Raw genomic sequence first — 15,043 nt, 5'->3', positions numbered from 1 at the left:
TATGGTTTTAGCAATTTTTCTTCAACCCTCACAGTAAAACCCAAACCATAATCCATTCGACACATTTACTTGCCTATATACTGCATTCAGAATACACTAATTAATTAAAATCTGATCTTACAGATATTTTTGCTTTTCTTCTATGTGTTAGAGTTAAATTTTAATTCACATGATACTCCAGAATAATTAGCATTGTCTGACTTGCAATGATGCTTCTGACCTAAGTACTCCACAGGAAAACTACAGATGGTTATTATAGCTTGAACTGCTTGTATTTTTTCTTTCAGGTGTACAGACTTCTATATATCCCTTTGTTTTACTGCTGAAATTATGCAAACTATAAACACAGGACTGCAAATGGTATTTACAGAAGTGCTCATACCGGCCTTCTTCAAGCAGAAGACCATCTGCACCTGGAGCTTCCTACTTCCTCCTCCCCATCCTGCCCTGCTTTGTTGCAGTGGAACTGGGCTGCTGTCAGATGGTCTCTGTCCCAGCCACACGTGCTGCCACCCCCAGTCCCAGCTCTCTCTTCTGCACATACTGGCTGACCCTCACAGCTCCCAGCACAAACCCACAACCTCACATGATGCTGCAGTAACCTCCCAACCCACTGGGGTGTCTGGAAAATCTCTCACATAAAAGTCATAACAGTTCTTATTTCACTCCCAGAGTCAATGTAATGAGACTTTCTTTCACCAGACATTCAACCACTTGACTCCAACGTTCTTCCATCTGAACTATTTCAGTACCACTGTGAAGCAGGAAAGAGCTCGCCTGTACTCCCACTGTTTTTCCATTAGACAGGCTGACAGAATTTAAAATCTCCTTCTGTGAACTGATGCATCCTTGGGTATCCAAAGACACCCAGAAAGCAGAGACACAAAGTGGCTTGAATGGGAGCTTGCACAGACATGTCAAAGTCTTGAACTGCCAAGTTGGCCTCAGCACTGAACTTTAGATTTCAAACCCCTGACTCCTGCCAGTAAACAGCTTGATTGTCTACTGCAGACACAGCTCATGATCACTAAACCAGAAAGCTACAATGCACTGCTGGGCTTAGAATAAACCATGTATTTGTAAAGGAAATGCAATCCATAGTCTGGTATTCCCTGGCAAAGCAAAGGAAGAATTATGTGGGCCATGGTAGTTTTGGTTCTCTCTTTTTAACTTGCACTGATGTTACTGGCAGCCCCTTAAGCTCAGTGTGAGGTTATGTTACAGCCTGAGGAGTCGTGCAGTCCTGGCAGGATGCTGAACACGGCCAGAGCACTGTGCAGTGTCAGGAACAGTTACACTCAAATGTTTGCAACCACCAGGCTGCATCCACTGCTCCTTCCCAAGTCCCCAACCATGCAAGAATGTAATAAAACCTCACACTGAAACAAAAACATACTCGATACAATTTTAATAAAAACATTGTATTTTTTCACACTCTAACTTTTTGATGGAAAACAGACCTGCAAACCTCTGGACAAAATTCTGGGATGTGGCTGTCCACATGCAGCACTAGCCAGGAACCTAATGCAGAGGCTTGATCAAGAAGCATGTGTCATGCTTGCCAAACATGAGCCAGAAAAGAGACTGGAGCACCTGTGTGAATGTCACAAAGGCAGTGTGCACAACCCACAGCACCAGAGGGACTCTACTCACCTCCAGCTGTCCATCGGGGACAACTCCCCTGCCCTTTACAGCTCCTCTGCAAACACCCATGGGTTGATGGCAAGTTCTTTTCTTAAAAGGTTTCAACAAGAATGATACAGAGACATAGGCTCTTTGCAGAGCAAGTGTCACTACTTCAGAGTCTGATACAGACCTCAGAAACTGACACAGAATTTACTGGAAAAGGTATATGGAAGTCAAAGAGTTCTGCAGCACATTTAAAGATATACTTATTTTTAAAAATGAAGGGTTTTTTTCCCTCTTGTTCAAACAACAAATGTAGCCTGGAATCTAAGGTCTAACTATACAGCTTCTGTTTTCAAAAAATCATTGCTGATTACCAATTTTTTCCTAGCAAATAATTTGTGTTTCTATTTATATGGTTAAACTTGGGTGTTTAAATTCAGAGATCATCTAGTCTAACACTCAGAAATAATTAACACTGGTAACATTTCTCCAGGAGAACATTTTTGGAATGAAAAAAGGCAACTCTTAGAAAATTTTCATGCAAATGCATTAATTAAAAACCATAATTTTGAAGCACTGACTTGAAGATTTTTAATACTGTACTAAGAACTCTCAACTTTTTAGAATGAATTTTACAATTTTTCTTTTTTTTTTTTTACATGCAGAAATTCCCAGATTTTAGCTCTTGAGCCATAGATGTGTGTTGACACTGTTACAACAGTACATGTAAGCATCATTTTTCTGAGTCAACATAATTTCTTCTCCTGAAACAAACTACGAGAAGGATTTGTGTTAACAGCACTGCTAAGTATTATAAGTTTTATAACACTTACTGAGTCTCTATGGCAGAAATACAGACTTTCTTGTCATCCTGGGAGCTTTTCTGAACTTCAGATATTTCATTAAAATTAACACTTGACAGAAAAAAACACGCCTGTGAAGATTTGTGGAAACCAACTGCACAAGGTCTGCATATCACCTAATACCATTTCAGCAGGACTAGCTCTTTTTTATACACATACCTTGTTAAAAATATAATTCATATTGATTTGTTTGCAAGGTAATACTGTTGGTGTCCACACTTGAAATGACTGCTAAAATATCAATATTAATAAAACACCTCTGTGCTTGCTAGAAATGAATTTATTTCATAATGTATTGCTTTTTTTTTTTTCAACAGAGAAATGAATAATGTTACAGCTTCTAGGAATCCTGGGCTTCATCAAAAGCAGGGTGCCACCTCAAAGGAGGTGATTCTGCCCCTCTGCTCTCATGAGACCCCACCTGGAGTGCTGCATCCAGCTCTGGGACTCGAGCCTAAGAAGGACATGGAACTGTTGGATCAAGTCCAGAGGAAGACCATGATGTTGATAAGGGGACAGGAGCACCTCCCCATGAAGACAGGCTGAGAAAGCTGGGGCTGTTCAGCCTGGAAAAGAGAAAGTTGTGCAGAGACCTCAGAGCAACCTCCCAGCATCTGAAGGGGCCCTACACGGAAGGCAGAGAGGGACTCTGTGTCAGGAACTGTAGTGACAGGACAAGGAGTAATGGCTCACGCTGAAAGAAGGGACATTTAGGTTGGAAATGTGGAAGGAATTCTTTACTGTGAGGGTGGTGAGACACTGGAACAGGCTGCCCAGAGAGACTGTGGCTGCCCCATCCATGCGGTGGAGGCAGCTTTGTGCTCAAGGCCAGGTTGGAGGCAGCTTTGAGCAACCTGGTCCAGTGAAAGGTGTCCCTGCCCATGGCAGGGGGATTGGAACTAAATGATCTTTAAGGTACTTCCAACCCAAACCATTCTATGATTCTGTGGTTCATAGGAGTTATGGTTTGGTTCAAACAAACCTTGATTTAAGCCATCCAGGCAGGTCACTTGCTTAGTATCTAGATTTTCCACTGGATCTCCTCTAGAAACTTCTCCAAAAGATGTCTGCCTTTCAAAAATGTTGTTGTTATTGTTAACCTGGCTCCCATTTTGCTTCATTAACCTGAAAACTTCTGCTTCCAAGTCTTGTATCTGAAAGAAACACAACGCAATATTACCAAAAATATTCACCCCAATACACCCTTCCCATTAGAGATGCTGTTTTTCCAGAATATCACACAGAATTTTCTCATTCTTCGAATATAAGAGGAAATGCTACTCACACGAGCTTGTAAACCTTGAACCTCTACAAGGTGTGCTTTCTCCAAATCTTCTATTTTCTTGCGTTCAGCTTCCTGGCGTTTGATGAAGTCAAGTTCTCTTAGGGGAAAAAAATAAGATGTATTTGCTGTCATCAAAGCAAACAAGAGTGAAAAAATAAAAGTTTTGCTACTCATCAGAAAAATCTGTCCTTATCAAATAATTTATCACTCACTTAGTAAGAACTATGAAACTGCAATCAGAACAAAACCCTAAGCAATTAGTCTAAGTGAATATGCCAGGCAATAATATAAAACTGGCAAGAGCAACTTATCTGAAAAAAAAAATCTCAGTTCTTACTAATAATCAAAACAGTAAAATTGGTTTCTTTTCCTAATCTGTGTTTACAATAAAACCAATGTAGCTTAGTTTATGTTGCTCGATGTTGTAGGACATGGAGCAAAGTCTCTGTTTTACTAGAATATGACTGTTCCTTCACAGAATGGACAACCTGTAAGTTTGCAGACACAAACTGAATTTTCTAAAGGAAATATGTCACATCAGTTAAGGAGTCTGAAGTATTTAAAAACAACTGACTAGATAATTTACTAATATAAAGCAGAATGTCAATGGAAAGCTATCCAAACTCATTCTAGTGACTTGCCCTGTCTCTGTTTATTTTGAATATCAAAGAAGTTTGTGACGGAAAGCACACAGGACACAAACTAGTTTTGGAACAGTCACAAAATTCCAAAATAGGTAATGATATTTTGATAATCTAACCCCCTTATTTAAAGGGACGGGATATTCATTTCTGTAATCCCAGTTATCACTTGACATTGCTGTATGTCTTTGAGTTTTCCTCTTTAAATAAGTGTTTTTCAGCAGAAAATGAAAAAAGCTGCTGCTGCTGCAAAAAAAAAAAAAATAATGGGAATGGAAGCAGTTATAGAAATGTAAGATGTTATTATTCTTGCTAGCCACCAGGGAGAGGGGATCACATGAAACAGAGGGGGCTGAGAAATCGTCAGTTAGCTCAACTCAGCTCAAACATTCTTGGCATCTACAAGAAGAAGAAAAATTAAATGTAAAATGCAACAAAACAATACTTTTTTGATGTTACATTAGTACACAGCAGGAATGAATCCAGCTGATACAATACCCATATAAATTGCTGCAAACTTTGCTAATCAAATGCTTTACTGTGATCACTCTTAGTTGTTTGCAATTACATCAAGCTATCTCCTAATTCTGAAACATACCAACCTGAAATATTACAGACTAAGTCTTTATTTAGGTACAGCATGACTACAGCTTGAATACTAGCATTTTTCCATAATAGAAAGAGTCCATGCTCTTCATGAATAAAAAAGTGGAAAACAGTATTTACCTTACAGTGTTTAACAGTGGGTTTCATATTTCAAAATATATCACATACAAGTTTTCTAACTGGCCACTAAGTCATTTGGTGAGCCTGGTGTAGTTGCTTACTTTTGCTGAAAATCCTTGATTAATTTCTTTGCCTTGTTATATTTCTTCTCCAGAGCCTGATACTGGCTTTGTGTCTCCTTGAGGTGCTCATTCACTGTGTGACACAGGGTTTGTGCCTCAATCCAATAACTCTCTAATTTCATCATCCTTTCCTTATTCTCCTCAATGTTCTGCTGGAGTTGGGTCTTCTCCAATTCCCACCTCACCTTCTCATTCTCAGCAGCCTGCAGCTGAACAAAGGAGTGGAGATGCAGTCCATAAGAAGCTGCAAAGTGCAGCCTAATAGTTCAGGCTTAATTCAATCACAAATAGAGAGAATCAGTAAATCAGTAACTATGATAGAAATATGCTAGCAGTGGGAAGAGTGTTCCAGGACAAAGAAAACAGGCTGATACATGTATTATTCTTCCTCATAAAACCAAGCACAGTTTTTGCTCAGTGTTCCAGTGCAGCCTCCATGGTTCTCTGGGTTATACTAACCTATTTGACTGGCTGACATTTAAAAATGTCAATAGTGGAGTACCCAGACAAACTGCAGGGTTAATCAGCCAGCACATGGGATGCATTTTGCTTTTGTGCATGTGACTCAGGTGCTATAAAGCATTTACAGGCTTTCAGAAAATGATGACATTTCTTATTTTGGGAAGAGGGAATTTGATTTCCAGATTTTTTTTTTTTGTTGTTTGATTTTAGTGCTCCCATTTGCTAACTGAAGCTACCTGCAGGTTTCAGTGTTTGGTGCTGGATAAGGGTAGGGTTATACAGCATCTTGTGGGATTTAGTTCCTGTAATTTAGTAAACAAAAAATGCCCTAACATCCCTGTTTATTTATCAAGAGTTCTTAATTTGCTCTAGGCAGTTCTGCTAGCATTATGGACGACACACACCAAAAAAATTAACTTGTTTGCAATTTTATTAGTAATATACCTAAATGAGTCACATTTTCTTCAGCTCTATTGAAAAGATGAAGTAAAAAGGTCCAACACTAAAAGGCACATTAACCCTAATTTTGCAAATGGATATGCACAGAGGAATGTTTACACCCACACATTGATGCCATCAAGTCAATGGGCCTTGGCACAATCCCAAGGGATTGACTGTGTGGCTCCAATTGCTAGATTTGAACTGGAAAGCAGAGGAAGAAAAGATTTTTGACTTTCTGGACTGAAACAGGACTACAGAAATTGTCCTTAAAGAAAACAGTTGCACTATGATTATTTTCTTAACAGTAATTTATGCAGATTTGATAAACACTATGCAAAATACAAATAATAGTGAGTGCAAAAGCTGCTGGAAAGAAATAACAAACTAAAATATTTTCCTGAAGCACAATTTTCTCTTTTTCTTATTTTTATTTCCTTCATAATATACTCAGACTCAAAGAGAAGGATGTCATTATAAAACCTAGTATTGCTGAACAACTGAATAATCAGTTAGGTTCCCATAAAGGTTACCCTAGTACAAAAAAACCCAATTCTTTTTTATTGCTATAGAAAATTTAATTTATTAACTAGCAACTGATTGTGAGATAATGTTTTCTTTTAAACCGATCCTATTTTTCCTTCCTAGACTATCTTTTAAAGAGAACTGCAAGAATATGAAACAACACTTTTTCTTCTGTATATAAAAATAATTTCTATTAAATACCTTTAAATAAATAATGTTTTTAAAAAATGTCAATATTGGAAAGTAGCGCAGGGATACTTTAACATCACTTGTAAATAAAAACCTACTAACTTCAACTGGAACATTCAATCCAAATATAATTTTAAAACCTGAAAAAATGCACCAGAATTTTAAAGCTAGCAATCTGCCATTTAGTCATTATGATACCCCTTAAAACATATGTTTAATTGAAGCTACAAAAGTTGGCACTTTCTTTTAATAGCAGCACTTAAGATTTTTACTCGAAACTTGGAATAAAGAATATACACCAAGACAAGATTTAGCTGAGCCACTCTGCTTCCTTATCAGCCTTTAATAAGGATGGTGACTTCTCCACCCACATAAAGATACATCTTCAGATCTGATTTTGCATGAAGAAAAAAACATTATGTATTAACCATATATTGATTCTTACCTTTGTCTTCAGCTTCTGAATTTCAGCTTCTGTAACTGCATGTTTGATTTGCAACTAGAATTGAAAACATAAAGTAAACAAGTGAAGTCACAGAGAGTACTCCGGTATTTTTAAAGCCTGTGCTGCAAGTTGAATACCTTATTACATAGCAGAAGGCCCCGAAGAGTGCTGCAGTGCAGTAGATTGTAAATTAAAATGTCTAGCTTGCAAAATGACTCAGTCTGTGCAACCTAATTAAAGATAGGATGCCGTCTAACCACTCATAATTTCAAATCAGAACATCCAATCTGTTTAGCAAAACCAAATGTCTTATGTTTAAAAAAATTAGATGTTATCCTGCTGGGCTTTGCTCTCTTCTGATGTGAATGTGAAATACATCCCAGCGCTGAAAGTGCCACTGCACTGATTAAAGCAGGCACATTACAAATAGGCAAATATGGAAATAAGTGATTTAACATCTCAAGAAGTCAGGAAAACCTTGAGGGAAGATTCCACACATTTATTTCATGCAAGAAGAAAGGTAAACTGATGCTATCTTTCACCAATAGCTGGAGTTACTCTGCACAAGCCAGCTAATCTCAGTTGAGGGCAGTTACACAGGGAAACTGTAAATAACAGCAACAGCATTCAAGCAACAAAGCAATTGCAAGCAGATTAACAGCCCAGGCAGTGTGCTAAAGGTTGTAGTTACATCACCAAGCAGCCACAACAACAGAGAATCTGTACAGGGAAAGGGTTGGTGTGGAGGATCTGGCTCCCACCTGCACACCTGCTCTGGGAATTCTTCTGTACTAACCTACATTAGTCTGTTCCTGCGGAGTGAACAGCCAACTACCACTCTGAGTGTGTTAGGCAATGTCCTGAAACTCCTTTAGTTTTACCACAAAGGTCGGCTACTCACAGGCTCCAGGAACGCTCTGAAGTACAAACTGAACCACAGCTCCAACAGCATAGCCCTAATCCAAACAGAAATAATCACGCACATGTACCCAATACTGGCCTGCTGCTGTACTATTTAAAGCAGGCAGCATGGACAAACTACTGACAGACCCCAAAACCTCACACTGAATCCATGACTCGTTGGGTATGGAGCTGAGGGCAAGGTCAGAAAGTGAGTAACAGCCTGAGCCAGCACTGCACTGGAGATAAGGCATTGTCCATTATTTATGAATAGAAGGAATCGCTGTGGAAAACCATGTTTTACATGCAGGTCACTTCTCTTACAAGACAAACATGAGCTTTTGGGAATAGTTTATGTGAGCTAATAGAGTATATTAGGTTGCTGTACTGAATCAGAAACTAAACTCTCTAGTGAAGCAATGGCTACACTCTTGAAGAACCAGCTTTTAGTAAGAAAATGTGCAAATTAATCAAAGGAGAAGCTGTTCTGGAAGAGAGGAATGGTTTTCAAAGTAACAGGAGCTATCACTGAGCTGACCAGTACAAGTATCTCTGAAAAATCTGAAACCAATTTAGAAATTCCCTTTACATGAAGTCTCTTGAATGCCCCTTCTTGTGGCACAGGAAATGCACATTCTCAGATACAGTTTAGTCTGCAAATCAGCCTCAATTAATCTACCAAATAAACCTAGTTCTTTAAGGTTGAGAATTCCTCAATTTATGCTGGACAGAAGAAAGGAGCCACCCATTCACCATTTAGGAATCTTTCCAACACTCATTTCTTGGTCATGGTTTCCAGAAGAGACTGTAAGAACTTCTAGTCTCCACAATCATCTGTTACTTATGCTCACTTTTTGACTTTGCACTGAAAAGTATTACAACTCTTCCTGTGCTCAGTGAGAGCAGAGGTAAGATTTCATTCCAAATGAAATGAACTGCCTACAGCAGCTTGCAGAGACACAGGTAACCCTGGGATCATGGGGCTCCTGAGCAAGTGCCACAGGGGAGCAGGGCTACTGCTCCAGGATGGAGAAGTGCCAGTGCAACTGGGAACAGGGCACCTCGCAGCCCTGGAGCTGGTCTAATGGCAAGAAGTTGCCAGTGAAACTACTGCACCTAGAAGGCCAGGAAGCTGAAAGGACATACACCTTTTTACATACATATTAGGTGGAAAAAAGGAAATACTTCAATTCGCATTTGCAAGAGGTTACTCGCAATTTTTGAGCAAGGTCATTCCAACCTCTGATCTACAATTTTTAGAGATTGAGAACTGGTTTTTCTCCCCATTGCACTCCTGTTAATAGTGAAAAATTATTAAAGAACCATCTCAAAACATCATGGTGTTTATGAAATGCCTAACCTTTGCTTAGTTCTACTGCACTGTTCTGGGACGAGTTAAAATCAGGGGAATAATGGATGAGCTAGATTTTTCCCATTTTCAGACTTAATAATGACATCAAAAAGCCAAGACTCAAAGCCTTAGGCTACCTGCTGACAGTCCACTCCCATCTCTTCTGAAACCCCACAAACCCATACGGAGCACTTAAAGAGCTCATTATTACATACAAATAAACTCCAAATTGTTGCATAAATGACAATCTGCCCAGGTACAGATGGTTTTTAACAGTTATTTTTGTGCTCTCTGTTCTTAAGTTAAAAAAATAAACACTGAGTACCCGGTCAGATCATTGAATCAGTACATGGTACAGCAGATCCCACTGAGGCAGAAGACAGAAGCTACTTTTCTGCTTAACAGAAAAATGTGTAGCTGGATATATACTTTAAAAAAAAAAAAAAAAGAATTAATTATGGTTGTAGAATGGATGGGAAATGCTAACACATTTATAGGTTAGACTAAACAACAGGCAAGGTCATACTATTTGGCAAGAAAATCTGGACTCCATAGCTAAAATTTTTTAAGCAAGTTTACTAACAGGGGACCAGAAATCTTTATTCCATGTCCTATTTAATGCCAGACAAATTCTTGGCAGATAGTATTTTGTAATTTTTTTTTTTTTGGCTTTTAAGTCAGTATAAAATTGTGAAGGCTTCATTTTAACAAAGACGTTTTGAGTAATTTTTGGCACATTTCCCATTCAAGTATGTCTTGAAAAGCTGATTAATTTTCTACAAAACAATAAAATTTCTTATAAAAGGTAACTTTTAGAGAGAAAATGGATTGAATTCATCAAGATTGCAAAAGGTAGAATGGGATGAAAATCTAGCAAATGTTAAAATACCAGGAGAACACTGGGAAGGAAAGTATGCAAGAGAATCTAATAATCACCATGACAATTTTTACGCAATCATTATATATTTTTGCATAAAATGATCATCCATTCTTCATATATTTCATTAAAATATGAAATAATGAATTCTTACATAAATGTCCCTTCTCCCTACAGATCTTGTTTCTCTTCAATCATCACAGCTAAAATAAAGTTTCTAGCTCTTTCTCTCAAAGCAGTTAAGAAAAATCAGTTCTATTTTTCCTGCTTAACAGCCAGGAAAACAAGACTTTCAAAAGTACCGTGATTCACCCAGGAATGCCCATCTCTCTTCTGACTTTCATTCCAAAAGCAAGGCATTTTAAATAAAAATGCTCTCAGAGTATGGGAACATGATTTTTGTTGCAAAGACTGAATTCAACTAATTAGGTCAAACTATTATGCTTAAAGATTATGTCCTACCCATTTGCTTAATACTTTCATTAATCTCTGGAGTAAGAACAAGAAAGAACAGTTATTCTTTAAATACAATTCCAGAAAACACTGTGTGGGCTTGTGCAGTGTGATCATGAACAAGTCCTCCAGTGTTGAAAGAATTCAGGGCAAATACCAAGAAAAATACATGTACTCACTCGGCATCAGCCAACAAAACGCAGCTGTGTGCTCTTAAAGACAATCCGTGAAACAAAAGTGGTGTGCTCAGAACAGCAGCAACTGCGTGGGCTGCTGAAAGAGCCCACTCTTAGGCAGGAGCATTTCATGTTTTCTTCTCAGGCTCTCATCTACACTTACACTCAAGGATCCCAAAGTACCTTCCTCTGGGCTCTAAAACAGCGTTTTAAGGCCATTACAGAAGACAGGTCTGCAAATAACTTCAAATCACTCTAGACAAACTCAAGTATGGCAATAGCCTGAGATTTTGGAAACTGTATTCAAGAACAAATTTAACGGTGGTTTAGTCAAAGGTGAGTTTCTTGCCCATCACTGCATCTGTGTTTTGCACAGCATTGGAAAACTCACTGGCACATGGAGCATGGTAGCATCTTCCCACCACTTTGAGACTCTTTTCTATGTATGATGCAAAGTATTAGAAAATGAAGTAAAATCTTCTGCTGATTTGTGTAAGAGCATGAAACTCAAAATATGGAGTGAGAAAATCATAAGTAATGTAAAAAACTTTCAGGAACCAACAATGAATAACAGTAGGCACCCAAAGGCTGTGAGGGCTATCAACAGAAAAGGGAAAGACTGGTTACTCACTGATTACTTTGCACACATGACTCTCACTAGGTGGTAGTAAAAATGAATTCATACAAGATGAAATGTCTGGTTTGAGTGAAGGCAAGAGGATAAGTGGATAAGGATGAAAAAAGGAGTCCTGGTATTTTATTACTCCTATCTGGGCCCAGGTTCTGCTGCTTAAATCTCCTATGAGGTTCTGCCTACTTTCCACCCTTCCATCTTCCTGTGTTTAAAAAAAAAAAAAAAGTTCTTTACTGCCATCACTCAGCCCATTACTATAAGCTCAGGTACATCCATTGTTTTGCATCTTTATTTGCATGAGAATTCAGGAAAACTTAAAAAGAAGTCACATCAAAAGCACACAGCCTAAAATACAGAAGAAATGTCCCTCCATACTTTGGTATGTGAAATTATATTAATTCAATGACCACAATGAACACCACAGTTAGTACAGGTGGATGCTACATTCCCTAACCATAAACTTGGCATAGTTTTGGCAAAACTTTGGTAAAATACCATCTTGAAGTATGGCTGCTTCCCTAATAGAGTATCTTTCTAAACACATGGCCAAACACATGACATGGCTGTACACTGATGAGTTACTGTGGAATGGCATAGGATGAGTCTCACATGTCTTTCTTCACTGAAATTTAACATTTGTTCTTTGGTTTTCCCAATCACCTTTTACTGGAATCCTAAAAAAACAAAGCAAAACAAAGCAAACCAAGCCAAAAAAACCCAACCCCAAACCCCAGCACCCTGCTAGTGATGAATGAACTCGCACTTTGTCTATGTGGTCAAACTAAGTGCTGAGGGAGAGTAACTTCTGTACTGAAAAGTCAATTTATAAACTGCCCTCATCAATACAACACTCACCTGAAAGCTGATGCCAAAATATCTCCAAAGGCCAGTTCTGCTTCTTTCAAGCAGAAATTTTTGAGTCATTTCAAAGTACTAAACATATAAAAAGCTAAAAACCACTCCAGTTTTCAAGAGAAAAGACCCAAGCACTGAGATAACTAGAAATTTGGTTCAGTGATGTATTTCAGGAGTATTTTCTGATGTATAACTTACTTCTTTGAATTTGTGAGCAAGTTTGCTGGTGTCCACATCACTGGGGGAGAACATGTCATCATTTTCAGGGAGATCGAACACTTCAATAGCCATGTCACCTCCTGGAAGGACAGGTCCCATGTCTTCATCTTCTTCATCTGTAGCATATTCCCCTGTCTTAATTTTATAGCATTTAAGAAATTCCAGTTATCCTCTTATTATGCAGAGACTATTCAAAGAGTAACTAAGATACTGCTCAATCACAGCATTCTGCATACAAAAAAGGTTATCTTTGTCTTTAGCTAAAACCCCAGTACTGATGAATTCTACCAGACAAAATATAACTCCACAGCAGTATTTCAGTACATTAGGAGAGAAGAGAACACAGTGTCTTAAGCACTAATAATTCAGTTCTCAAGCATTACTGGCTCTGTATTTTGATGGTTTCATCCTTTTCCAAGTGAGACCTCTTCTCCACTGGAAGAACTCTCCAAATTTATTTCAGATTTAACAATGAATCTTTTCCAAACAGAAAAAAAAAGCAGAATACAACCAACAGGATCTTGATTAGTTGTTAGTAAAGTGATCTGGATGAAGTACTTCTCCAGTGATATTCCATGCTGAATTTGAAATGTCATTGGTTTACTCTTTATAAACAAATCAGCGATAGAAAAGTCACACCCACGCAGAAAGACAACAGTGGAAAAAAGAAACCAAGTGTCAGAGACAAGTTCAGTCTGAAGCCAGAATTTACTCAGTTTTCACTCTGAATAAGGAGCTGCTTTGAACTAGTTTGGAGCAATAAATGTGGGTGTTTCCTGTGAAGATAAACTACGAGGTGCAAACAATTTGCTGACAAAATAGAATTTTGAAAACTTGTAAGCTGCAGTATCTCAAAAACAAACAAAGTAAAACAAACCAACAATATAAAAAAGAAAAAGCTTGAAGTATTGAACCCCAAGCTGCCTACTCAGTCTTTTGCACACATGTCTGTGCTCATCTCTCCCCACCCCTGAGGTGAATGGTACCACCTTGCTCCTGCAGGGCTCCCTCTGGAAGCTGGAGTACAGTGTGCATGGATCACAAACAGCCTGCTGGCTTGCAGATGACTGTGCAAACACATTTTAAAGCAAACACTTCCCTCAGGACCACATCTGGATTTATAAGGCTTGGGACTAAATAAATACATGGAAAAGGAAGGGCGGGGGGACCAGTGCATTTTTTTTCATGTTTAAAAAGTAACACCACCAACATTTTGACAAAACTATTCCGTTTTTCTTCATGAGCTTTCAGTTCCTGAGATGAAGAAACATAATACTATTATCAGAAGTATATTCCCCATAGTGCTAAAATTATCTATTAGTGTAATTTTTTTACAAAAGGACTTTTCAAAACAAGAGGTAAGAACTCAGATGTTTGAACAACAGTTCAAACCTCAGCCTCCTACCTTAATTCAGTTTCTCAGATGTTGTTTAGGGTTATGTGAATCTCTCTAAACTAAAAAGTAGTGCATGAAAGATGTTGACTCTAGGTGGACAGGACACACAGACAGCACATAGAAACATAGAATGGTTTGGGTTAAAAGGAGCCTTTAAAGATCATGAAAAACCTACATCCTACATTCTTCTTTTTTTAACTGAAGTTTTAAAAAACAAAGCCAAAACACATAGAAAGCATAAAATAGTTTAGTAAAATTTTATGATGTTGAAAGAACTACTAAAAAGAAAGTAAGTCACCAATATGCACATCCATACTTTAAAATAGTCACTGTAAAGCAAGGCACTTTTTTGGTGAGTTACTGCTGCCACTATAAATAGTAACATACTCTCCAATGAAATAAACAGTAACCATTTATTTTATATACTTCATGCCCATTAAGCATATATGCCTAAGAATCTCAATAGTCTTCTACAAAAAAAAAAAAAAGCTAACAGCTGGTTTTGTTTCTTCTTTCCTTTTTAAGGGAGGTAAAAAATACATAGTCCATCTCACTGGAGTTTTCAGGCATGCAGGCCCTATAGCTAAATAAAGCAACACTTGAAATTGTCATTCTGTATGTCTAGATCTTATGCACACACACACAAAACCTGCTGTTACACTACACCTGTAGTAACTTTATTATTTAGTTTCTATTTTATTGCCCCTGGCTATGTGCAGTAGCTGCCTAAACTGAAAATTTGGCTGCTAACTCTCCTGACTCTCATGTAATGTTATGCCACCTTCACACACCATCAGGGCAACCACAAGCAGAAAGACTAACTCTTAAAATCACACTGAGATTTCAGAGAAGTTAAT

The 15,043-nt window shown here is 38.1% G+C and overlaps 1 protein-coding gene across 4 annotated transcripts in view; it reads right to left on the bottom strand.

Annotated features, from left to right (window-relative positions):
* Nucleotides 1–15,043, bottom strand: part of PPP1R9A (protein phosphatase 1 regulatory subunit 9A) — a 131,755-nt gene that overhangs the window by 23,324 nt on the left and 93,388 nt on the right. For all 4 annotated transcript variants that reach the window (XR_009486054.1, XM_059843442.1, XM_059843440.1 and 1 more), the window contains exons 7-11: nt 12,770–12,925; nt 7,326–7,379; nt 5,246–5,475; nt 3,778–3,874; nt 3,475–3,646 (exon numbers count right to left, since the gene is read on the bottom strand). Coding sequence is in view for 3 of the 4 variants with exons in the window: in XM_059843442.1 (XP_059699425.1) it covers nt 3,475–3,646; nt 3,778–3,874; nt 5,246–5,475; nt 7,326–7,379; nt 12,770–12,925 (709 nt within the window). In the remaining variant the exon portion in view is untranslated. The remainder of the gene's footprint in view (nt 1–3,474; nt 3,647–3,777; nt 3,875–5,245; nt 5,476–7,325; nt 7,380–12,769; nt 12,926–15,043) is intronic.

The sequence above is a fragment of the Haemorhous mexicanus genome, chromosome 1 (assembly GCF_027477595.1).
Source record: "Haemorhous mexicanus isolate bHaeMex1 chromosome 1, bHaeMex1.pri, whole genome shotgun sequence".
NCBI lineage: Eukaryota > Metazoa > Chordata > Aves > Passeriformes > Fringillidae > Haemorhous > Haemorhous mexicanus.
The sequence above is the reverse complement of the archived record's forward strand: the minus strand, read 5'-3'. Positions and strand labels throughout refer to the sequence as shown.